Source organism: Vicugna pacos, chromosome 2 (assembly GCF_048564905.1).
Source record: "Vicugna pacos chromosome 2, VicPac4, whole genome shotgun sequence".
Taxonomy (NCBI): Eukaryota; Metazoa; Chordata; class Mammalia; order Artiodactyla; family Camelidae; genus Vicugna; species Vicugna pacos.
The window spans coordinates 41680166-41707174 of NC_132988.1; the positions used below are offsets into that span (position 1 = coordinate 41680166).

At 35.4% G+C, this 27009-nt stretch overlaps 1 protein-coding gene across 4 annotated transcripts in view; it reads right to left on the reverse strand.

Annotated features, from left to right (window-relative positions):
* The window catches only part of ANK2 (ankyrin 2), a 521075-nt gene that overhangs the window by 187201 nt on the left and 306865 nt on the right, over nt 1-27009 (reverse strand). For all 4 annotated transcript variants that reach the window (XM_072938390.1, XM_072938386.1, XM_031691199.2 and 1 more), the window contains one exon: nt 6904-7005. In XM_072938390.1, the coding sequence (XP_072794491.1) occupies nt 6904-7005 (102 nt within the window). The remainder of the gene's footprint in view (nt 1-6903; nt 7006-27009) is intronic.

The window sequence follows — 27009 nt, forward strand, 5'->3', positions numbered from 1 at the left end:
TTCTCTGCCAATGATGTTTCCTTCTCCCTGCCTCATCTACTCACCTCCATGGTCATTTCCTATTTCTTGAAATAGCCTATGAGCTCTCTAGTGCCGCCTTCGGCTCTCCCCTGACCTCCTGCTTCTTCCCCCTCCCTCATTCTACTCCGGCTACACTGGCCTCAGATCCACCAGGCATGTGCCCTCCTTGAGGCTTCTCCCAATCAGGGCTTCCTCTAAAAGGGATTCCCTCCAAACAGCACAGGGCCTCCTTGTCCAACTCCTCCAGGTCTTCTTCCGACCATCCTTCCTCCAGTGACACGCTGCTCCCTTTCCGCTTCCACTCCTCCTCCCCAACAGTGTCTCTCACTGTCATTTACCATCATCTCTCTTCCCACATATTTTCTTTTTTCCTTGGTGATCGGCTGCCTCCTATCAGGTTGCAGACTGTGAGCTGTATGAGAGCAGGGTTTTGTCTCTCTCTTCACTGCACCTAGGACAGTGCCTGCATGTAGGAAACTTACAGCACATGCTTGACTAAACAGAGGAGCAGAGGGTGAGCCTGTGTTCAGAGCGGCAGAAAGACTGCTTGATGGTAACATCTGAGGTTGAGTGGCTGCCTAACAGCTGTTTTAAAATCTACATCTTTTAGTCATTGAAAGAGAGCATTCAGGATAATTCTTAGACTATAAATTGTTCTGTTCAATCTAAACCACTTCAGCAGAGTATTTAAGAAGACAGTCACAGAAATAATTTGCATGAAGTTACCCTTGGCATTTTTTAAATGAAATAAGAGTTACATATCAAACGTCTTCACAAATTTATGTTGTTACAAAGAGAGGCAAAATTTTTCAGAACTAGGGACAAGTAGTTGATGAAAAGTCTCTACTGGAATTATTTTACATTGAAGGACTATCAACATTGAAACTGAAAATTCTGGGTGCTCAAAATATTTGGCAGACATCATTCAAATCCAGTTTGAATCAGCACTACTTAGTATAGAGCAAGAATTGGCATTAATGTATTGAAGAAAATCAGAGAATAATGCAAAATCCAAAAACAAAAGGACACACACAACCAGAACTAGACAGACGTGCCACCTTTTGCTGCTTCTAAATGAGGGGTCAAAATAAACCCATTGATGTATAGTTAGATTATTTGCACATATATTTGTACCTCATTTAACTTGTTAGAAAACGATATATAGTTCCTTTCATATTCCATTCATTCAATACCCAGCTATTCATTTTCGTTGCCTTTATAAAGTTCCAGGCTAATAAAATTGTTTTGGCATTTTAAAAGAGAGGTCCAGACCAGATAGATCCGAATGATATTTGTAAAAAAGATTTTAGTTCCAGAAAAAGATTTTAGTTCCAGAAAAAGATTTTAATTTAAAGTAACTCAGATAAACAGTAACTGTTATCAAATTGCTACTAAATGTGATCTTTCCTATTTGATGACACAGGCTATGACAATACCTTTTATGTTCTGTCCTGCCTGTGAGAACCAGCACCACTTTTGCTAAAGCTTAAGTGGAGAATCAATATAAAAAGATGACCTCATTATAATTAAGGACTACCAGTTGCTAACATTTATTGAATGCTTGTTCTGCTGAGCATTTTGCGAACATCTCATTTAATTATCACAACAATGCTATGACTTCAGTGTTGTTATGATCACTGTTTTGCAATTAAGAAAACAGTTGAGTCCTGGAGAAGTTGATTGCCCAGGGTCACATAGCTGGTAAGTAAATAAAATGAGAATTTAGATTCCAGCACCCACATTTTTAATGTGATTTCCAGAAAGGCTTTGTGGTCTGAGTCATAACTATGGGAGCATATGATAAGGTCACTGTTGAGTGTACCTTCTTGTTGATAAAGGTCTGGTACCTTCTTGTTGGTAAAGGTCTGGTTGGTAAAGGTCTGGTAAAGGTCTAACATTATTTTGAAAATGGTGCTTTGACCTTGCCCTTCTGTTTTTGAGAAAGGAAACATAGGAACTAACTGATATTTTTGCACCTTTTCAGTTCAGTGGTTAAAAAGGTCAAGACCAAAAATCAGAGCACTTTAAGAACTGTTAGCCTTTAGTATAATATCTGGGATTATGTCCAATAAAAGATAAATGATGTCCTTCATTCTGAAGTCACTGCAGTGTAACCAATAAATTTTGTACATAGTGCGAGTATCCGAACCTTCAGACAATTTTATTGACTTATAACTGGCTATAAGTTTTTATGAAATGGTGACAGAGTCTATTTTTAATATCTGGATGTTAACCTTGCTTATAATATTATGATCTTAGGAACAATTGCTAAATAAAAAAGCATAAGTATACCCGAGTTTCAAGAATAGAGAGCAAATGATAAGATTTATTCTCTTTCCTGAATGTGTAAGAGATAAAAAGATAAATACATGACCAGTTTAATCTTCTAAGGAAAATAAGTTAACAGATTTATAACTATTTGGAAAAGAAAAATTAAAACTCAAAGTTTTTAAAAAATAATATTGTCTTATGCAAAATTTATGAATTTCTCCCATATCCTTTAAATGATTAGAAGCCAAATGGTATTTTTTTTAACAAATTTCCAAATTCTCATGGTAGTTTTGAGACCAATTTTATAAAGAAAAAATTTTTCATCCAAGTTTCAGTTTAAGGAATCTCAGCACGCCAACACTGGTGATATTTTTGGAAAGTTGGTGCAGCCCAGATTGCTTTCCATTGAGAAATACAACAGGGTATGGAAAGTCCTGGTTTCTATGTTACATGTCAGAATGCTCCCCAGAAACTCAAGCTTAGAAGCAAAAGAGAGACTACTGTTTCTTCTCTTCTTTCATACACCATACTAGCTTCGAGTTTTATGTATTTAGAAACAGCAATACTTTGGCTGAAGAGTTGCCTCTTTTGCCCTCCTGGGTGTTTGGAAATTATTTTCTATTTTATTTAGTTCATTGAGTTTTAGTAGTAATCCTAGTGGTGGTGCTCTTTGACTTAAAAATTCCTTTAACTACATGTTACGTTAATCTGAGGATGACTGAAGTTCTTTTATATATTAGCGATGGCAGATTAACAATAAGGTTTCAGCTTCAAAATAAAGGATACCACCATTGTAAATTTTGAAAGGCAGATTCAAACATCACAGGACGATATCCTTCAGTAGAAAAGACCTGTATGTGAGAGACGGATCTGTGACCCTGGGGACATCACTTAACCACTTGTGGGCTCAGTGCCTGCATTTGTAAACTCAGGCAAATGCCCACCTCATAACATTTGTCTCTGTTGATTGATGAAACATCACACATAAAGCCCCCAGCACAAAGCCTGATAGATAGTGGCTCATTAGTTAACATTAGTCATTTCATTTGCCAAATCTCTAAGGCACATTCTTGAAGGGTAATAATAAAGAATCAACATGAGATAACAACATTTACTTTATACCTAGAAAATTCAGGTGACTGAGGAGAATCACTCTCATAGTCTGTGTAGAGGTCAATTTTAATTTTTCTGATTCTTGGTGAATTATACACACTAATTGCAATGACAATATGTATACCTTAGGAAGTCCTTTTCATTTCATCATTTAATTTGCATTGCAACCCAGTGGTGTAAAATTGAATGTATTATTATTTTCTTGTTTTAGAGTTTAGAAAAATGTCACTTTCTGAATTGAAATGACTTGACAAAAGTGGAGATGGAACTTAAACTTGAGCCTCTGGGCTCTAAGTTTTGTGTGGTTTCATGACATTTTGTTGCCTTCTCACAAAAATAAATGTTCTTCCTTTTTATAGTAACATATTAGTGGACAGTGGGCCACTACAAGAAAAATATGTTAGGTTACTAAAAACTTTGCAAGGTAACTCAAGAAGTTAGGTTGTTCTATAAAGCAGATAAGACTTGAATATTTACTGATGAGAGTTTACTTTCCTTTAAAAAAAAAACTAAGATCTTTCATACAATTAATATATTTCTTATGGTTCAGGGTGAAGTGGACTTGGTTTGACTGAGGTTAACTTCATTTTCCTTGGGTTCCTTTTTTGGCATTACTTATGATGATTTTATCTAAATGAACTAAGAGTTCTTGTGGTTTCATTGTCTATTTTCCAGCATATTGCAAATTTAGAAAGTTAATGAATCAATATTACAATTGAGGGAATGCAATATACTTGAAAAAAGTCTAAAATAACATGTTAAAATTTAAAATATTTCATATCCAATCTCATAGGCATTTTTGGAAGAAGTTCATATATCCATATGAGAATTTGAATGTTCTTTCTCTTTTAAAGTAATTAATGTACATAAATCCCAAATTACTTGTTTAATAGAGCATTAAAAACATATCAAATAAAAAGATTCATAATGAAATATAAAATGGATAAGAAATAGAGATGCAAAATATGAAGATCTTATATATTGGGATAAAGGAATTTGACCTTATTCCATAGGTCACTGTCAAGCTCATACAAGGTCTGGTATTTTTATCTTACCTACAAGCTAAAAAGCTAAACGGCTACTGTAGCATGATGCTGGTAGAAGACATGAGTCTCCTGGATCAAAGACAACGGACTTTCTAGTTCACAGCAAAAGCAGCAGCTGAGTGTCAATATGTTACTTGCACCAGTTCCCTATGCCCTCTTCCCAATCCCATGGAAGCGACACATAGGATCAGCAATGGATGCCTGTGTCGTGGGTTATGTTAAAGAACACTAACCTTGGGGGATTTGTAGCTTTTAAAATAAGAAAAAATTTTTTCTACTTTTTATCTGGAGAAAAAGTTACTTGATCTCTCAAGGTTGCTCACTGGTAGCACCACCCTGAGAAGTGGTCACCAGATAAGGAGCATTCAGGGTCTTTCATTCTTGCCACACCCAAAAGAATATGTAGGGATGCTCAGGGTGACAGCAGATTGATATTCCCAACAGCAAGCCACTCTCAGTATTGTTGCTGCCAAGAGATGTGCTCCTCTAAAGGAGAGAAATATTGCCATCATGACAATGCTTCCTATGCTGGCAACTCTCAAGAGAAGCGAAGGAAATCCTGCACCCTTTGCAAAAGCCTCCAGGTCATTTTGATACACCTACCTCAATGAACTAAGCATTGGTGGCCAAAGATAGTTGAAGGTAGGGGGGAGTGCCATAACCAAATTTTTCTTTTAGAAAGATGACCCAGACATAGTGTGGAGGTTGACCAGAATGGACAAGATGAAGACAGAACGTAATAAAGGCAGCTGTTATGGCCACTATGGTAAATGACCATGTCAAGATTTGAATTAATGCAAATTTGAATGCGGATGATGGACCAAGAAAGAAAGGCTGGACTGGAGTGAGATAAAGGAGGAGGGGTACTATTGGAACTGACATATAGGTGAGGAAATCAGCAGGCAGGAATTTAAGACAAGAGTGAGTTTGAGTATGAGAAAATTTCAGGTTCAGCTTTTGAAAAGTTGTATTTGAAAGACTTACTAATTTCAGGGGACTACAGAGTGAACATAACTGGGCTCAATATGTATCAGGATAGAAAGAGGCATTCTGTAGATGATTTAGAATCCAACAATAAAATTTTTTGCTTCTTAACATAAAACTCTCTGGAATTATTCACTTCCCAGTCAGCTCTGTCACAAACACACACACACACACACACACACACAAGTGCACAAGCAACATTTAGCACACTACAGTGAAAAAATGGAATCCACTAAATCCACTGGATACAACTCATGGCATTAACATCAGTTAAAAGTAGCGCAAAAATCTCAACAGTCCTGGGACCAAATAATATCCAAAGTCTAAAGTCTTTATAAAATAGATGTGATTAATAAATAATCCAAACACTTAACTTAAGCCAACAATTTCAACCTCTTCTCATTCAAATCCATATTTTAAAACTAATTGGCTATTTACATTAGCCAAGACATGGAAACAACCTAAATGTCCAACGACAGATGACTGGATAAAGAAGTGGTAAACTTATACAATGGAGTACTACTCAGCCATAAAAAATAATAAAATAATGCCATTTGCAGCAACATAGATGGACCTAGAGATCATCATTCTAAATGAAGTAAGCCAGAAAGAGAAAGAAAAACACCATATGATATCATTTATATGTGGAATCTTTAAAAAAGAGAGACACAAATGAACTTATTTACAAAACAGAAACATACAGACATAGAAAACAAACTTACAGTTACCAGGGTTTTGGTGAAAGGGGGTGGGAAGGGATAAATTGGGAGTTCAAGATTTGCAGATACTAACTACTATATATGAAATAGATAAATAGCAAGTTTATACTGTACACCACAGGGAACTATATTCAATATCTTATAGTAACCTACAATGAAAAAGAATATGAAAGGAATATATGTATGTATATGTATGACTGAAACATTATGCTGTACATCAGAAATTGACACAACATTGTAAACTGACTCTATGTCAACTAAAAAACAAAAATTAAAAAATTAAAACAATAAATAAATAAACCTAATTGGGGGTAAAGGAGGAATCATTTCGATTTTATCCTCTTATTTCTATATCCCAAACTGTAACAGTTAGTTACCCCTGAGTAAAAGACATAGGGCAGACAAGAAAAGAAGCCAGAGTCTGGATAACCGGTTGATGATAAATGAGAAGTAAAACATCAATCTTGATCAACATTTCAGCTAAGGGCAACCCAGATCATTTCACTGACAAAATTGATGTTCAATTATTGTTGATCTGTCTACTTTGCCAGCATTATTAGCTCTAGATACAAATGTCTTTGAGGCTTCAAAAGTTGGTAAGGGAGCAAAAATGGACTTTCACCATTCTGAGTTGATGCTATTTTCGTGAATTTCAGAAGGACAAAAAAAATCTTGGACTCTTGGAATATATGTATTGATACTAAGTGTGTCTTCAGTGTGTAATGCAGAGCCAGCTGCCGTGTTCTTACCTGGTTGCAGGTATTGATGTCTATGCCCCCCTTCAGGTATTCCACTACTTTGTCTAGGTTGCCGGCTCTGGCAGCGCGGAGAAAGCTTGCATTGCTGTCAGACTGTGAGGGGGAAAGAAAGACCTTTCGTGAATTATTGATAAAATAAAAACATATCAAAGGTAGAAAGACAAGAATGTTTACACTACACATCAGAAAAGCTTTAGTTGCAAAAGATTTCAATCTTGAATTTAAAACACTGACTAATAACTCACAGTACAAGGTAGCAACTTCACAGTATTCCTAGAGAGTTGTTCAAGGACATTAAAGTCGGTGGGAAATACATGCTTATTAAAGAGTGCAAAAGAACCATTATAATAAAAAATAATTGTTATGCTGTATTCTAAATCTTTACCCACAGTTGAAGATGAATTTACATGACCCTCAAATCCACTGTTTCCCATTCATTTTAGCTTCAGGAAGCTAGTGACTTTATACCGAGCCTAGTAAGACGAAAGGGAAATAAAAAAGAAAACAAAACTATAAGAAATGAAAGGCACTGGGTTTCTTCTTTCTCTTCCTTTACTGTTTGGTTTTTGGATGTATCTGAGGGAGAACACTGAGCATGGGTAACTTGGCAGTCATCTGTCCTCATTATAAAGGAATAACAGAAAGCTCCGAGGATGCTTTGAGGAAAGCGGACAGCACTAGTTGGCAGGTGTGGACTGGCCCGATGCAAATCCCGGTGATTTTGGAAAAACAAGATTAAATTTAAACCAGCTGACATAATACCAGACTCAAATCTCTGGGTAAAGATGATCACTCTGGATGGAGACTGTTTTTTAAGTCCTCATCTTGCCTTTACTCCTCTCAAAATCTGATCCTGGGTGAATCAGCTGAATTTCACACCCACCAGAAAAGTCCTGGAAAGGGTCCTCCAGAGGTGTAGCCACATTCACCCTGCCTCTTTGTCTCACTGACAAAGCCTGCCTTTCGAACTTTAACACAATCACGATGATGAACTTTTGCTAGCTTCCAAGACACTGGCATCACTTTATAGCTCTTTTTGTAGTGTAACATCTGACTAAAGAGAAAACTACGAGGAAGTGAGACGCCGCAGGTGGGACGGCTCTGAATCCAGTGTTCTCGGTCGGCTCCCCTGCCTGACTCCCTCCCTCGAAGAATGTGCTTGGAAAGGGCCGTTGGCACACGCTGTCAGACCCATTTATCATGACTGGTGATGATGTCCAGAGATAGCAGTGGAAGCGTTTTCTCCAGGAATCTCAAATACGGACTCATTCACATACTGTTAAAATGATTTACACAGGGGAAGACTGAAAACCCAAGGATGAAATCCCCTCACATTTAACCCAAATACCACAAAGGCTTATATATTTACAAATCAGATAGATAATTTACAAGGAGTTGTCAAGTACGACTGAACTCTACACATCTGGAATTGGTGCTCTGAGTCTTCAGAAATGTATCACGGCATGACTAACACTGTACTGTTCCTCCTCCCCGCATTGTGCCTCACGCTTCATCCTTCCTGAAAGCTGTGCCCATGGCAGGGTGCCCCCAGTGTATCTGCAAAGCTGCAGTGACCGAATTGTGACTCAGTGCAAAATGCCTATTCTAAGAAAGGATTTTGCAGTTTGCAGCAAATTCTAAATTTCAGGAAGATTTTCTGCCCTCTGGTTTCTTGCCACATCACTCAAAAGTGAAATGTAATACAATGTATTATGTTATGTCAATATCCCACAAGAAACATTATTTACTACAAAACAACAATGAAATAATATTAGGTCACAGAAAGTATGACAATATTCTTTTCCATATGTAGTTAAAAAAATAAATCCATGCGCTATATATTATATGATAACGCCTAGAAAGTACCACTTGTACAGGAGGCTTAATAATTATAGGTAACATTTGAGTGTTTACTGTAGGGCAGGCACAGAGCTAAGAAGTCACATGCACTATATCATTAATACAATAATACCAGGAGGAAGGAACTATTACACTGCTCATTTACTAAGTGAGGAAGGAAGTTTAGAAAATTTCCAAGGTCACAATTTTTCAGTGGAAGATCCAAGATTGAACTCATGTTTATCAGCCTCAAAGCTAGTCTTTGGTGTTCTGCCTCACCCCTGCCGAGTATCAAAGCAGATGTTCCTACAGAAACCTAACTCATGAGCTCTATGTTTATTTCGTTTGTGATAACCTCGGCATGCCCTTGGTCTACATACTCGCTCTGTAAATCGTGGCACTTGCTAAATAGACTGCCTTAGCTGGAAAGAGAATGCTTGGCTGATATCAAATCTATCAGCCATCTATGCACCTAGAAAAATGAAGAGCTGACTTGAGACAAATTACTTAGAACCATATTCATTTGGGAATAAGGAAGGAGGTAGTAAAGTACACACTGCGCTAAAAAGCCGGCTGACTATCTACCTTGACATGCCAAACATGATAAAATGCACGAACCGAGGTCAGGGTGCCCTGTTACTCCTGTGGAAAAAAAGAAGGCCATGAACAGAGACAGAAGGGAGTACCTGACCCTGAAGGGATGCAGAAACACCTTGGAGACATCCTTTGGAAGCTTAAGGGGGGCAGTTGTCAGTCTGAAGGGGCTTCAGGCGTCACTGAGGGGTACCCAAGAGACCCTCTTAAAACCTTCTCTAGGGCCTAGCATGACGTTGAGGACTGCTTTTGCTGTTACATAATAGCAAGCTTTCATAACGAGTTTTCTCTTTCCTGAATCAAACTCCTGAAAAGTAGATGCAAGTCAAAGACTTACAGCCAATCCCTGGAATTTTAGCAAAAATTGTTCCTACTGTTTCGGAGAGGCTAGAGCCAGTGGAAATGTAACATCTGAGTCATCCTGCCAGGGACCTCCTCAACAGTTGACTCACGGTAGATTTTGCTATCAGTTGGTTTCTTCTAGAACCACATTAAGGGATTCAGTTTCCCCAAAGTGAGAAAGTGAGTTATAAATGCATTTTGCAAATGTAAATGCAAATAAGTGTGTTATAATAAAATGGTTCCAGGACACAGGTTTCAAGAACAAAATTAAAAAGACTTCAAAATTTCTGGGTAGATATTAACATTATGGAAGTTTAAAAGTATAGACCAACATGGAAATATATCTCTTTCTCCTACTTCCACATGAACACAAGCAAACTCTTTGCTGCAAAGAGGTCAATCTGTGATTAAAGCTCTTGGCACAAGAGCTTAGGATAAACAGCAGTCAGTCTGGTTACCTTCAATCAACAGAGAGATGAAAGAGGATTCCGGGACTCATGGTGAGAGATGCAGCAATTTTTACCATGCGATGTTTCCCTCCGAGTATGAAAAAACGTTTAAGAACTTTAAAATTAAAATTAAGTAGGGGGGAAGTATGCTTTCAAAATAGACTGTCGTCTCCTAGCTCAATCAGATTTCACACATAAAAGCACAATAAAGAGAAAATGAGGCAATAGCAACTCCTTTGGGGGAAAAGTCTCAGGGAAATAGACTAATCTCTTTCTGCTTTTCTGCTTTATGTCCCTACAGCTCTCAATCCCAAAACCAATTGTACTGATGCCTATAAAGTCTGATGCTGGACAAGGTATTCAAAGGCTGAGCCACACTTAGTTTAATCTGCAACAGATGGATGTCATTACAACTTGTCCCCTTTACAACCCAAGTGTGGCATCTCAAGCCAAGAAAGAAAAATTTCCTCCTAAATTCTTCTTGACACAGTTCTGTATGTTTTTTGGTTGGAATGTTAGAAAAACAATACTTTCTCAGCACCCAGCAGGGTGGACATGAAAGGCAAGGAGGAATGTGCATTCACAGAGCCATATTATGTCCTAAAGGAGTGCTTCACCATAGGGTCCAGGGGCGGGCACAAAGGGGTCTGTGAGTTTGTGCCAAGATTTTGTAAAACTTCTATATTTACAGTTCAATAATAACCTAATAAGGAAAGTATAAGCATGCTCCAGGTCACCTAGATGGCCACCCTTAACTGAGTACAACCATATATGGGTTGTATACGCCTCTGTGTTCTTAATTCAGTGCGTAACAGGTGAATTAGAGACGGAACGGAGACAGATGCATGATATGCAAAATGTTTTGCCACGTGACAGAGACTGATCAGAGAATCTAGTCCTCATACGTGGCAGGATGTACCAAAAGAACTTGAGCACAGCACTCAGCAGTGCATTAATGATGCAAATAAACAGCAGGCTCAGATGCTATCTCTGTATGGTCCAACTCGCCTCCACCATTTAGCGGTGAGTGTAATAGAAAATTCAGAGTTAAATGTTTTTCAGTTCCCAACTGCAGCTTTTACTAGATTAGGTACGCTTCTCTACCACACCAAGTAAAAGAAGAGAGCTTTCAATGATCATCAAATGGCATCCCATTAAAATTGGCATTAGTAAAATTCTCTGATAGCTTTAAGTTTTGCTATTCTTAAGTGGGAAACAAAACTTAAATGTATGAATAACAGTCACATGCATTCTCTATATTATTTTCATTGAAGTCAAATTCAGGAATATACTAAATTCTAGAAATCTGAGGTTAAATCTTTTTACTATTAAACCCAATACTTGTGATTTAGTTTTAGGCAATTCTGTCCATTCTGTCGGTGTCATTTATTTGAATAATACTAGTTTTGTAGTTCTGTTTCTGCTTAATTGATAAAATTACTTTCTTTTTTAGTAATGATCTAAGATTTTAAGGAGTTTTAGTATGACATTTAAATTAACACCATAATAAGAATAACAACACCAGACTCCCAAGTTTTTTTTCACACTTTAAAAGAGATGAATACCTTACTCAAGTTTGAGAAGCACTCATGTGACTCAGCCAGCCGCTTTGACTCTTCCAGGGTGATGCAGGGCACCTCCCCTCATAGTCTCTGGCTTATCCTGTACCCTCCACAAATATTTGCTGCCTGATTAACCATAGGAAAGCACATGTTCTTTGTGGAATTTAAGGAATTTGTTTATTTCCTTAGGATGCAGTTATTCCTTTGCAGAAACAGGGTCATTTACCTGCCTACCGTGAAACCCACATTTTTATAGCAATACAAAATAAATAAAATGTACTAAAATAACTTGAGGGGAAAATCTTTAATATGAATATCACGAAATAAGCGACATTGCTACAATTCTTTCGATCGTTTCCTAGGAAGGTTGGATAAGTTGAACCCATGTTCAATAAATCACGAGTTGTATGATCTTGAGTTTTTGTGGGTCTCAATTTCCTTATCAAAAAATATACTTCATGGAGTTGTTGGAAGAATTAAATACTATTTGAAGGTGCTTAGCCCAATGGCAGGCACAGAGGACACTTACTGAATTTGCTTTATAACTGTGGTTTCTCTTGTAAATGATAAAGGCAAGACAACAACAGCAAAGCAAAGTATAGCTGCACACACATGAATTTCTTTAGATAAAAAGGCTGCTGCCAGAGGACCAGAGTATTTGAAAATACGCTGCTGTGTGCAGGAGCAAAAAGACAGAAAAGCCAGAACTGGGTATGATCTGTCTCCAATGATGATTTTACAAAGCACCCTCTTTGTGATATATGAATGCTTTTACTTAAACAATCTTACTTTTGTATAGGGACTGCTGGATTGTTTAAATGTTTTAGTTCTTTCAGTAACTCAAATTCCTATCACTATCTTGTCATAAACCAAAAACTGGGGGGCAATTGAGAACTGCACACTAGATGTACTGACATTTTTTAGGAAGAATCCCACAAGTTGCCTTCTTGCAGTTAGTTAGAACATGTAAATCACAAGCAAAACACTTTACACTACAAACTTCTACTCAATAATTTCTATTCAGCTGCCACAAACAACAAAAATTTCTACAAATCATAAGTTTGTACACTATAGCTCAAACACGCTAATTAAGCTACATTTTTAGTGTCATTTCATTCTACTAAATGAGAAATGCCGAAAGAGCTCTAATCTGCAGAGAGAGTTTATATTTTTAACTTCCCTGAAGCTTGTTCTTACTTCAGTGACCTATGTTTTAAAAAAAATTGGTTTAGGTATAGGTGTTCCTATTTTTACTTTTAAAATGTTATTTAAGGTAATTAATGATTAACACATACAATTGAGAATTGGTATCAGAACAATATCTAACTTTAAACAGATAAACTCTACTTGAATATTTTCTTTTTGTTGTGTGAGATCATTTGAAATTACATTTTTATATGGACAATGTTTTCCCCCCCTTAACTTAGTATCATATTTCTGACATTGATTTTCACTAGCACAGTAGATGAGTTATTTCATTATCCAAGTTTTCCCTAAGATTATCATCCGTGAAAAGTAAGCACTGCCTCTAGCATACCAATTCCACCCCTTTCAAAGCATTTAGAGTATTTTGCAATACCATGTCGAGATTAATGAATCCCTTGTACAATTCTTATATGTCAAGAGAGTAGAATTGGAAGATTATGTAGCAGTGGGAAGAGAAGTGAATGAACCTTACCCACATGCAACACCAACAGATCTCACAAAAATAATGCGAAGAAAATTAAGGCAGACCCCAAAAAGGACACCTTTATGATTCCATTTATTAAAGTTCAAAAACTGACAAAACCAATCTCAACTGTTCGAAGTTGGAATAGTAGTTTCTGGAAGGGGGTAGAAAGGGGCTTCGGTTGCTGGTAATACTGTACTTCTAGTTTCTAATTCTGGGTGTTGTTAAATGGGTATGCAAACTTTGTGAGAAATATCAAGATAAACATTATAATTTATGCATTTTCTGTATGAATATTATAATCAAATGAAATATTTACTTTAAAAAGATGCTGACACTGAAACACAAGTTGTTCCTAACTTACACCATGGCGACAAAACCACTGACGAGTAAACAGATGAAAAAATTAGTATTCAAAAGCAGTATCTTTTTCTTACAGTGGAGGCAATTTTTCTGATGCAGACTATTCACATTGCGCAAGACTTTTAATGAAAATTGTATTTGCATTTATTTAAGGCACTACACAGGCTAAGAGACAATGCAGACTGCTAAGTTCACACAGTTTTGTTCCTGACCTCAGAAGGAGGTTTCTAAGTCAAATTCTAGAGCATCTTTTTATGAGTTGCTCTGACATCCACCGAGGCTTTGTAATTCTAAAAATTACACAATTCTATTTGATCATCATGAATTATACTCTTCATTTAGCTTTAGTGAAAGTTATTCCACTTTTCTTATCTTTGCATACAGTAATACAAATTGTACTCCACTGGTCTTCGAAAATGTTTACCACAAATCCAAAAAGACCAGATCTGGTTCAGAGATTTCAGTTGTTAATTTTTCTAGGATAAACAGAAGTAAATAGTCAGAGACAGTTTTATACCTTAAAAAATTTTCTGTACACTCACTTTCTGTGTCACTCACTGTTCTGAAAACTGAATCAAAATATTAATAATGTGACAATATCCTTCCTCAATAAATTAGAAATGCTGCAAAAACACAAAACTAGTGGGAACGAAACCCCTAAATCAGAAATGACTGTTGTGATGTACATTTGGTAACTATTTTAGACTTCTAATCCCTATGTGATTTTTAAATTTTTGAGTATGTATATATATTCCCTTAAAAGGAATCATTGAACAGAAGGAATACGAATTTCCCAGTCAGTATTTTATGAGACAGTAAAAGTTTGACTTGAAAAGTAATTTTGTTTTGCTGACATGAGTTTGGTTTCATAAAATGTTTCTATAACCAGGCTCACTACTAGGATGTCATTACAGTAAGACACATTGAAACGTTCACTAAAATGGAAATTTTTACAAAGATAGGTAAAAACTTTAAGTGCTTATAATTCTGTTTCCTAGTGAACATTATGGTGAATTGAAATTTTAAGCAACTTCTAAGGCAGAAAATCAATAGGTTTTGATTATTTGTATTCTAGGCATTTCCCACAGAACTCTGAAATTCCATCACACAGACAACATGTGAAATGCTTCTGAATTTAAATGGGAAAATAGTAAGTTTGTAGATGGAAATATGTGTGGTTCCTCCACAACACTTACGAATCTAAGCAAATCAGGATAATACAGGAAACATTTTGCTGTAGCTGTAGGTCTTAAAAATATGAATGGAAGAGCACTACAATTGCACGCTTCCAATTGTTTCGAGGGATAAATTACTCTTTGGGAGGCTTCAGTTATATGAACAGATTTAAGACATTACTGCTTCAGTTAGGTGATCATCTTAATGATTGCTTTAAATATTAAACTATTTATCAAGAGTTAAAACTTCTTCCTAAAGAGCTTATCATACTTTGAGAAAATGGCATATGATTAGGAGATTATGATATCCCACTTGCGTTGCTGGTTCCTCTTGGTGTAGAAATATCTTGTAACATCATGCTTTAATGCCATATACAATCCCTAACACTACCACTTGAACTAATACATTTGAAAAGGTCTGCTTACTTTTTTTACGTTCAAAAGGTTGACAATGCAAAGACAGGCAAAATATTCTACAAATCCTAAACTGACAATTTTAGTGTCTCCATAATATTCCCTAATATTTTCAATAGCTAAAGTTACATGGAAATGTGCATTTAACATGCCAGCAATAAAAATAATGAACACCTAAGAGATTCACAATAGAAACTTAGTAGCACACACCACATCTATAGAGGACTGAATTCTAAACAGTTCTCTATTATTGCTTTGAGATCTCCAACCGGTATTAATCGTGTGTAAAATAATGAAAAAGATATTTTTAAAACAATCTGTATCGTAGGTCTAATATCTTGCCTAATTTCCAGTAAGCTGGACATCTCTGTAAAAATGTAAGATGCCAGCATCTTACACTCAACATGAATGAATATGGGCCAAAACATGGAAGAGCTTAACAAGTTTTATGTAGCGTACACATATTTCCAAAGGAATTTCTCTTCGGGTCATCACTGGCCATAAGAGAGTAGGTTTTTATAAATGAATAATAACCTACTGCCATAACATTTTGGTCGGGAGAAAAAACAGAGAGCTTTTGATATAATTCTGTAACCATATTTTATTTAATTCTTTCTTTAAGAAATCTTCTCTACACAAAACTCTTTTCATTCCCTAACTAATCAGGGTGTTAAAGTGTTACAAGATATTTGAGGGAAAAGATATATTAGAATTCATCCCACAGCAATACTTAAGGATCAGGATAAATGGACCTGAATTAGGCTGTAGACTCCTTTGAAGGCTTTTAGAACTGTCAGGATATGCAAAAAACAAACCCAATCAAGTGAAAATATCTTTCGTCAATTGTTCATTATGCCAGGCATCCTACAGTGTTAATTTACTATTGCCCCCTTGAGGTAGGCACCAAATTTCTATCCCCACCGGTCTGATTATTCATCTTCAGACCATCTGCTCTGACGCAGACATCACTCAGTCAGAAGCAGCTTCGTGACACAGCACAGATGAGGCGCCGACCACACCCCCACACACTGCATTCACTGAAAAGGAGACTGCTTCTCTAACATTGAGTTATTCAAGACTGAATGACAAGAAAATACAATCTTGCAATGAAAGTTTCACAGCACCTTACAATGTGAGCACTATTTTAAAAGAACTTGGATATATATTTCTATCCTTACACTGTTGGTTCCAGTGTTGTCCTGTGAAGATGCACATAGAAATACAGAAGCGCTTTCTGTTTACAACAGTCTGGGGTACATCTGTAATTGTCAGTCTGATTTTCTAGGGAGTATCACTTAATTACAGTTTAGCAACCACACACAGTGACAACCTGACTCTACTTGTTTAAATGTAATTCTGAACTCATTTCTACTATTATCAAAAAAAAAAGACTAATTTAGAGCAAATGCATCAAAATTGAGCTGCTAACTCAATTTTTTATTTCACTTTTTTTGAGTACATAAGTGTTGCAATACCAATATCTACTTCAGAATAAAATAAGAATTGGAATTCATTACTTCCCAGTATCATTTCTTGACCCAAGACAGTATTTTAATTTTATAGGAATAATAGACCCAAGAACTCTGTTTGTGCAACCCCTTGGGGTTTCTATTTTTTGGAAATCTTTCTAATTACTGGGTGTCAGGAATTTCAGCATGATAATTTTGTTGCTTATTGGAAGCAATTTGTGTCTCTAGTTCCTTTGGTTAAACCGCTATCAAGTTCATTGTCATCTGTAAGATGGCAAAAGCCCATCTTTCTAATGTGCATATAATTTTTGAGAAGCTGTTTATTCACCCCATTCTCCAAAGCATGCAGGTCCCAAGGGAGAGTGCACAGCTTTCAGAGTCTTTTCCATATTTGTGATGATCTACGTGGAAGGCAAAATTCCAATTCTAAAGAAGTCTGCATTACGCTAAATGTCATATAGAAAATCATTTTTACATTCATTTCTTTACCCCCATATTGCCGACCCAGTGGTGCACAGCTGAATGTCAACAAACCTTTTTAAAAATAAATTTAAAAAATTAAGAATATGCAACATGTGTACTGTATAAGAAGGAAATCACTTCCCAGTTTGGCTCACTTTATTAACCTGATTAAACTACTGAAAAGGTCTATAGTTGTACCTATCTAAATGTATACATAGTGAAAAAAATCATAGCTTCAGTTTGGACAAAGTAGGAATAAATTAATCAAACAACAGATTACTTTGATAATAAAGAGTTAAAATAATTTAACCAGTCCTTAAACAACAAGAAGTTATTTAGTTGAGAGTAAGACAAATATTTCTGAAGCACATCCTGTGTGCCAAGCACGGTGTTAGCTTCAAGTGATTAAATATAGAAAAAAATAAACATTTTCCATCCCCTCAAAAGATTTCAAGATCTTCATTAAACCAATTTTTTATAGCTGCAGTATGGTCCATGAATTAGATTAAAGTGGGTAAAAATGGATCCAGGGAGATGCATTTAAAGGCAGTAGTCCAAGCAATAGACATTTGTTTTATTTTACAAACATATTTTACACTTAGATATAGAGTAGGAATAGCAACATTGCGTTTTATAAAGTTCCTGGTGATGAGTCAGCTGGAAAAAAGAGCAGGCACAGGAAACAGCAAGTGCAACAGCATAGTGGTGGAAAGAACACAGCATGCAGAACACTGTAAGTAATGCAGTGTGTGTGAATTATAAGGGTCATGTCGGAAATGAGAAAGGAGTAAAATTGGAAAAGTAAGGCAGGGCCCAGGCCATGGGTGTTCTTGTATGCCATAATAAGACTGAGCATTAGCCTTTAGGTGAAAGGACGGGAAAAGCCAAGACCAGATTCTGTTTCAAAATAATCACCCTAGTAACATATGGAGGATGAGCTAGAGGGCAAAGAGAATGGAATCTGGGGGACAACTTGGGATACAATTGACATGGTCCTGACAAGCAATGTCATCAGGACAGCAATGTGAAAAATAAGCAATTTGTCATATATGTAGGGAAAAGAAGCTATAAAACTTGGGGGAATTGAATTTAAGGGTTTATGGAAAAGAAGAACTTAAGGAAAACTTGGCGACATCTAGCTCTGGCATGTAACGAGTGACGCAACTAACCCAGACCAGAAATTTGGGGAAACAGTACCCTAAACCTGGAGAGAGCACAATGGTTTGGTTTTGGTCTGATAAAATGCAAGACTGACATATCCAAGAGAAGGTATTGATTACAGACACAGGACATAGAATAACCTCTGGGAGATGGCCTGGTTTTTTGCAGTGATACTGGATTTTGCTTCACTCCTTACCATTTCTCTGTCCATAAAACTCCAAGTATGGAAGCATTTCTTGTACTGCCTCTGGAAGCAAATACTGTCAACCTATCAATATCGTGCGTGAACTGCCAGGAAGTACTGATAAAATAAGTGCAATGTATATGTATACTGCAGCATATGTATGTATGTATATAGGTACCAGTAAGACTAAAACAGTATTCTGTACAGGAGACTTCTCATGTGCTCAGAATACTAACATCATGCAGCTGACATTTCCCCGTAAGATCAGTATACAACAGAGATCCACAACTTTATCCACAATGGATGTGACCTGCTGTGACTTTCTAAATTTACCCTTGTGCTATGAACTGCAGTTGTCTAGAATGGTTTGAGATATTCAACTCTAACTCCATGCAAGGTAAAGAGCTTTTGTAATTTTACACTGGTATGTAAAAGATAGGGTGAAAAACTGGCTTTAAAAAAAGAATGTGTCTAATTAATTATAGTACATAACACATGGCAGTGGGAAAAGGCAAGCGATCAAGTATTTGTAGCTTGCACTGCCCTTTTTTTTTTTTTTTAACATTTTAGCTCATACTACAAAATCCCTCTGTTGGAAATCAGTCAATAAAAACCCCTCTAGTTACTACTGCATTTCAGAGAATATCTGAACTTCTTCTGGGGAAGCTTTCAAAACAAATTCTTGATTTGTTGGGGGTAAACGCATTGGCATCAACTCCAAAGAGAATATTGAAAAGTAAGGAAACTCCTAATTTAAACATAACTAAAAACAAAAGTAGGGTTAATTCATCTTATGAAACTAAGCTTTGGTTCAGATGCCCAAGACCATTAAAAAAAAAAAAATCGGGCTTAAGCCAGGTTTAATGAGAAATGGATAATGCTTTGCTAGTTGTTTTTTATTATTTGACTTCTACAAGAATTTGGGTTAAGTGGACCCTGTGAGTCTTCCCCCAGAGGCTTGGGATAGCTTCTTCACAGCACCCTCCCAGCGTATCCTCTCCCCTCAAGTCTGACCACGTTCCTTTACTCTGGGGCCCCAATACACCCTGAGCACGCAGTCATTCATAAATGTTTGTTGATTACTAGTTATAAGCACAACACTGCACTAGGTGTTGTGAATGGCTCTAGCAGGAGCCCCAGATTATCAGTTTACTTATCTATCTCCCCAACCAGCCTGGCCTTTCAGGGTAGATGAGGCCATGACTTACTCCTCTTTGTGTCTCCACTTCTGGGCACAGCACCCAACACAGAGTAGATCAATAAATACTTGGGGACATAAAACAAAATAAAGGAAGAAGTTCAACAGAAGCAAAACTGGCCAAATAGACACATGAAGCAGCGTCAGTCAATATGAATAAAACGAGTGAGAAATTTGGTGAATCAAGTAAATTTTTTCAGACTTACTAGATTCTAAAACTTGGTTTCAAATCCTGATTAGCAAAATTTATAGCTGTTATGTTAATTCTTAAGCCTTTACAATTCTATCAGATAACCACAATAAGCCACATCATGCCTGTCCCTTCTGAAGGGTAAGTGAGTGAAGAGTAATGGGTAAAGATGACCTCCATCTGTATCTTAATCTTCTGGATGAAGTTTTGGGAAAACTATTGTACTTAGCAATGGAATTGATTAGATAGGCTTTGGAGCTCAACATTCTCTGACCTTAATTAGCTTAACAGATAATTGCCAACTATAACATTAGCAAAGAAATTAAATATAGAAAGAAATGGTACCTTACTGATACTAACTACAGAACCATTAGCATCCTGTTTTTCAGAAATAAACTATAATTCAGCTCTTCTCTGGGGGAAAAACTTTACATAAAGCAATAACAACTCTTTTATTATTGTATAAATTACCCAAAGAAGAGGGGAATTACTGAATGCATAACAACATGCAGTAATTTATTTCAATAGTCTCAGTAGTTACAGTAAGACTAACTAACTTCTAAATAAAAGATGTCATTGGTATGTTAAAAGACACAGAGGAGAGAGGCTGTTTTTCTTTTAGAATTATTATGCATATAAAATATGCCTCACTTCAGTCATATGGAACTATATATTTAATTCTACCTCTACATTCTTATATAAATATCTACCTGTAACATGACATATAAAATTAAATTGTCAAATATATGTATATGTGTATGTGTGGTGTATGTGTATGAGTGTGTGTAGAGAGAGAGAGAGAGTCATATATTCCTTCGGTCAGAATAAAATTATAATTTCACTTGAAGGCAGAAATCATATCTTATAATTCTAGAATTTCCAAAGCTTAGTTTAGTGTCTAAAATATATTAGCCAATAAAGAAGATTATGTTGACAATGGAAACTTGGGAAGAGCATTATCATCTCTTTTAGTCTTATGCAAAGCTGACAAGAGGCAACATAAATACTAGTTATTCTAGCTTTAATTGCTCAAAAATTAAACTTAGAAAATAGCTTAAAAAGAGTTAGGTTACTTTTGTACATATAAAAAGATAGCATCAGAACTTTTTTGCAAAGCAGTAGCTGTCTGTAGCTCAAAAGACCTCTTTTGTCCACCAAAATAAACTTAGTTGAAATGTCAAAAATTTTCTTAAATATTAAAACTGTAAATACCTTATCACTGGCCCTTGACTAAGAACCGGTGGCAAGCTATCCAGTAATTAAAAAACAAAACTTGTGAAACTAAAAGATGTTGAGGTTTTCATTCAAAAGATGTTTGGTCATAAATGACAAACCCCAGCTAACATCAAACTCAATGGTGAAAAGCTGAAAGTATTTCCTTTAAGATCAGGAACAAGACAAGGATGCCCACTCTCGTGACTTTTATTCAACATAGCATTGGCAGTCCTAGCCACAGCAAACAGAAAAAGAAATAAAAGGAATCCAAATTGGAAATGAAGAAATAAAACTGTCACTATTTGCAGATGACATGATATTATACATAGAAAATCCTAAAAACACCACCAGAAAACTACTAGAACTCATCAGTGAATTTGGTAAAGTTGCAGAGTACAAAATTAATATACAGAAATCTGTTGCATTTCTATACACTAACAACTGTACACTATTAGAAACAATCCCATTTACCACTGCATCAAAAAGAATAAAATACATAAGGATAAACCTAACTAAGGAGGTAAAAGACCTGTACTCAAAAAATTATAACACTGATGAAAGAAACTGAAGATGACACAAACAGATGGAAAGACATACCATGCTCTTGGATTGGAAGCATTAATATTGTCAAAATGATCATACTTCCCAAGGCAATCTACAGATTCAGTGCAATCCCTACCAAAATACCAATGATATTTTTCACAGAACTAGAACAAATAATTTTTAAATTTATAGAAATAAGGGGCTAGGATATAGCTCAAGTGGTAGAGTGCATGCTTAGCATGCACAAGGTCCTGGGTTCAATCCCCAGTACCGCCTCTAAAAATAAATAAATAAGTAAACTTAATCACCAACATCCCCCACACAAAAATAAATAAATAAATAATTTTTTTAATTTATGGAAATAAAAGAAAAGGGACATAAAAGCAAAGGAAATAAAAGCAAAAATAAACAAATGAGACCTAACTAAACTTAAGAGCTTTTGTACAGCTGAAAAGACAACCTACTGAATGGGAGAAAATATTTGCAAATGATATGACAATAAGGGATTAATACACGACATACATAGGCAGATTATACAATTCAACATCAAAAAAACAAACAACCTAATTACAAATGAGCAGAAGACCTGAACAAACATTTTTTCAAAGAGGAAATGCAGATGGGCAACAGGCAAATGAAAAGATGTCAACATCACTAATCATCTGGGAACTGAAAATCAAACCTGCAGTGAGATACCTCAAACCTGGCAGAATGATAATAATCAAAAAAAAAAAAAAACCCACAAATAACAAATTTTGGCAAGAATGTGGAGGAAAGGAATCCTTGTACACTGTTGCTGGGAATGTACATTGGTATAGCCACTGTGTAAAACAGTAGGTTTTCTGGAGATTTCTCAAAAAAATCTAAAAATAGAACTACCATATGACCCATCAATTACACTCCTGGGTAGATATCTGAAAAAACAAACAAACAAAAAAAACACTAATTCAAAAAGATACATAAATTCCAATGTTCACAGCAGGATCATTTACAATTGCTAAGATATGGAAGCAACCTAAATGTTCATCAACAGATGAATGGATAAAGATGTGGTTTATATAGACAATGGACTATTAAGTGGTGTGTGTATATATATGTATATATATATGTATATGTATATATAGTATATATATATGTGTGTGTGTGTGTATACATATATACATAGTGTATATGTATATACACATGGAATACAACAGCCATAAAAAAGACAGAAATTTTGCCATTTGCAGCAACATGGATGGACCTGGAGGATATTATGCTAAGTGAAATAAGTCAGACAGAGAAAAAGAAATACTATATAATATTACTTATATGAGGAATCTAAAAAATACAATAAACTAGTATATATAACACAAAACTTAGCAGACTTACAGAGAACAAACTAATGGCTATCAGCAGAGAGGGGAGAGGTGAGGAGCAATACAGGGATAAGGGAGTAAGAGGTACAAACTATTATGTATAAAATAAGATACAAGAATATATTATACAGCATGGGGAATATAACCAATATTTTATAATAACTGTAAATGAAGCATAACCTTTAAAATTGTGAATCACTAAATTGTACACCTGTAACTTATGTAATATTGTACACCAATTATACTTCAACAAAAAAAGTTTAGATTGTGCTGTTTCTGATTAGCAATGTTTGAAATGGGAACCCAGCACATAATGTGAAGCATGATGAAAACTTGGGTATATATTAAAATCCTGTGGCACCTCTACAGGATATAGCTCTTTATACCTGGAGAAGCTCAACTTATATTAGGTCCCCTTCTCCCACATAGAAGAATTGCGGGATATTTTAGCAACTGAGTTTCCTTTAATAATAATATCTTTTCATAGATGTAAATACTAATTTAGTACAAATTATGTAAAGTAATCATTACAAAGATGTAGCCTGACCTCAAGCCTTTCTCTTCTGGTTATGATTTTAAGTAAGAATTAATTATATGTGTTTTGGTGGGGGTTACTACACTTTTTTTTTCACTAAATTTTGTTTTAAGATAAACAATTGTCAAAGACACACTAAGCAAGCAAGTCAATTCTTCATCATTTTTACATGATTCCTGTGTATTTATATAGTTCTAATGATTTTTTAATTAAATGTAAAAATATTTTCTTACAGAATATGAACTGACAAACACCATATCAGAATTCTACATGCTTTTTGTTTTACGGTGTTCATCTACTCAAGAGACTACAGCATACGGTTTGCTTTGTGTGCATAAACCCCGACTACCCAACTAGCCTATACATTCCTTGAAGGCATGAATAATACTTTGTACTTTTTGTATTTATTTCTCACAGTTACTACTGCAATATTTTTAATGGCTAATCCTACTGTATGCCAAAACATTTATAGTGTCATTTAATCCTCATAAGCCACCCAATTGAAGAAGCTGAGCCTTAGTGAGATTAAAGTACTTGGATATTGAGTAATAAATGCCAGAGCTGAGATTGGTAGCCAGTCCAGAGGCCACAATCACACCACCGTGCAGGACACCACCTCCTTAGCTCTACCCAAAAGTGCCAAATACCTTTCCACTGTTGAATAACTTGTAGGAGTGTCTGCTGCTTCCTGTTCTGAGGAAAAGCTTCTGTGACCACATTCCTGGCCCCAGCAATCATGTTCTGATTTTCCTGGATGCCCAATTCCTTTTCTTGTGCTGGGGGCAGGGCCCGGCCTGAAGTTTGAACCATGTGGCACTGACACCTCTGGAATATCAAGATTTCTTTTTTTTTTTTTAATTGAAGTATATTATGTGTCAATTTCTGGTGTACAGAACAATGTCTCAGTCATATATATACATACATATATTCCTTTTCATATTTTTTTCCATTAAAGGCTACTACAAGATATTGAATAGTTTCCTGTGCTATACAAAAGAAATCTGTTTTTTATCTATGTTTTTATATAGTAATTAATATTTGCAAATCTTGAACTCCCAATTTATCCCTCCCCACCCCCCTTCCTCCGCTACCGGTAAACATAAGATTGTTTACTATGTCTGTGAGTTTGTTTCTGTTTTGTAGATGAGTTCATTGGTGTCTTCTTTTTCCTTTTTTTTTCTACATTATGAGCTTTTTATTTTTAACTCTACATATGAATGATATCATACGGTATTTTTCTTTCTTTTTCTGGCTTACTTCACTTACAATGATGATCACAGTTCTGCCCATGTTGCTGCAAATAACATTATTTTATTCTTTTTTGTGGCTGAGTAGTGGAATACTAAGATTTCTTTTCTTTAATGTTGCTAACCCAAGAGTTGTGACTTTTAGGGACACAGTTATATTACCTCAAAATATTGTTACACATTACACTCGAGGAGTGAATTTAGAGCCATGTCTCTATCACCATTGTTACTATTACCATTCACAGGAAAAACATTTTCAAGTTTCCCAGCACGGCAGGCTTCAAAGACATTTGTTCCTCTGTTTTTAAAGCAGCATGCAGACTTTTACTAGCTTGTACTGACATATTTTCCTGAGTGGGATTTAAACCTGGACTGCTTCCAAGATGGATGAAACTCTCAGCTGTTCTTAATTAATCACCATACCCGCTATTTAAATGTTGATTACACCTATAAGAAAATGATAATAGTCTTATTTTCACAGTAAAAATTTAATAAGGATCTACTCATAAAAAGTCCTCCCCTTCAAATCAATTGAAAAGCTAAATAAGTGTAAAACATTAAATAAAATAATAAATTGTTATGAAGCCTAAAAAACACACCTATTTCATTGGAGCATTTGTCTAGGAACATGTTTCTACACTCTTTAACTCCTTTTTTTTATTCTTATAGTCTCCCTCTCTATTAAAAAAAAAAGGTAGTGGGATCATTAAAAAACATACATATTCTCATAGAACATTTTTAAATGAATTTTAAAAAACCCACAATCAGCCAGCAGCCATAAATCCCATTACTCAAACTTAACAGTGCATGTTTTGATGTATTTTCTTTTAGAATTTTCTACATGTACACTATATATGTGCATATAATTGATATTTTTACAAAGTTGGGATAATACTCTGTCTTCTACTTTTAAAAAGTAACATTACCAAATAAGTATTGCCTACAACATTTAAAAGTTGTTTAAGATATTCTAAATCTCATATAGTGGTTTCTGGATGGATTATAACTGGTGTTAGCTTTCCCTAATCATTTGTACCACTAAAGCTTTTGTTTTCATTGTTGTCAAGAATGCTACGATTAAAAGCTATTTACCTAAATCTTTGTCCTTGTCTTGATTATGCCCATTGTTTAAATTCCTAAAGGTGGAATAATGATGTCAAAGGATGTAAATTCTTGGTACATATTGTAACATTGCAAAACTACTCTTGAGAGAGGCTGATGCAGAAGATGCTACCATGACTGTTTGTGGAAGAGCCTGTCTCCACTCAATCACATGCTCAAATTTGCTCTGCTCAATAGATAAGTATATCATTATGGTTTGGATTTACTTTTTTTCATTTTTGAAGAGTTTAAAAACTTAACCATACATTTTATGTCTATTACAATTTTTGTCTTCTTTGACTTGTCCACATTTTTTGTCCTTTTAGAGTTTCAAATATCTTTTTTATTTTTAAAAACTCCACATAGACAAGAAAACATTTTGCCATATTTGTTGCAAATTTTTCCAAGTTTATGTTCTTTTTAATATATCTTTTGACTTTTATTAAAGGTCAATATATCTCTTGACTTTTAAATTATATAAATTGAAAAGTGTAAGCTTCTACTTTTAGATTTTTATTCCATTGCTTTTATTCCTTTCAACCCTGAAATCAGTTAAAAAAAAAAAAAAAAACCTCTTCATTTTCTCCTGGCTTAAAAAACAAAACTTCTTTTTCTATTTAACTTTTTTTTTTTGAGGAGGTAGGTAATTAGGTTTATTATTTATTTAATGGAGGTGCCGGGGATTGAATACAGGACCTTGTGCACACTAAGCATGCTCTCTACCACTTGAGCTATAACCTCTTCCCTCCATTTAATTTTTACTTACCTGAAATTTGTTTTGGTTTGGGGCATAACTGACAATCTTACTTGAAATTTTTCAAGTGGGCAATTTTTTCCAATTGTTAAAAATCATTCAACCTACTTTCAACTTTCTCTAATGTCTCCTTTCTACATTTCTCTCTCTTTAAATGGTTAATGTAATACAGTGAGCTTAGAACTACATTTTCAATCCTGTTTCTACCACTTACCATGAGTTATGTGACCTTGAGCAAAGTACTGAACTCAAATAAGCCTTGGTTTACTTGTC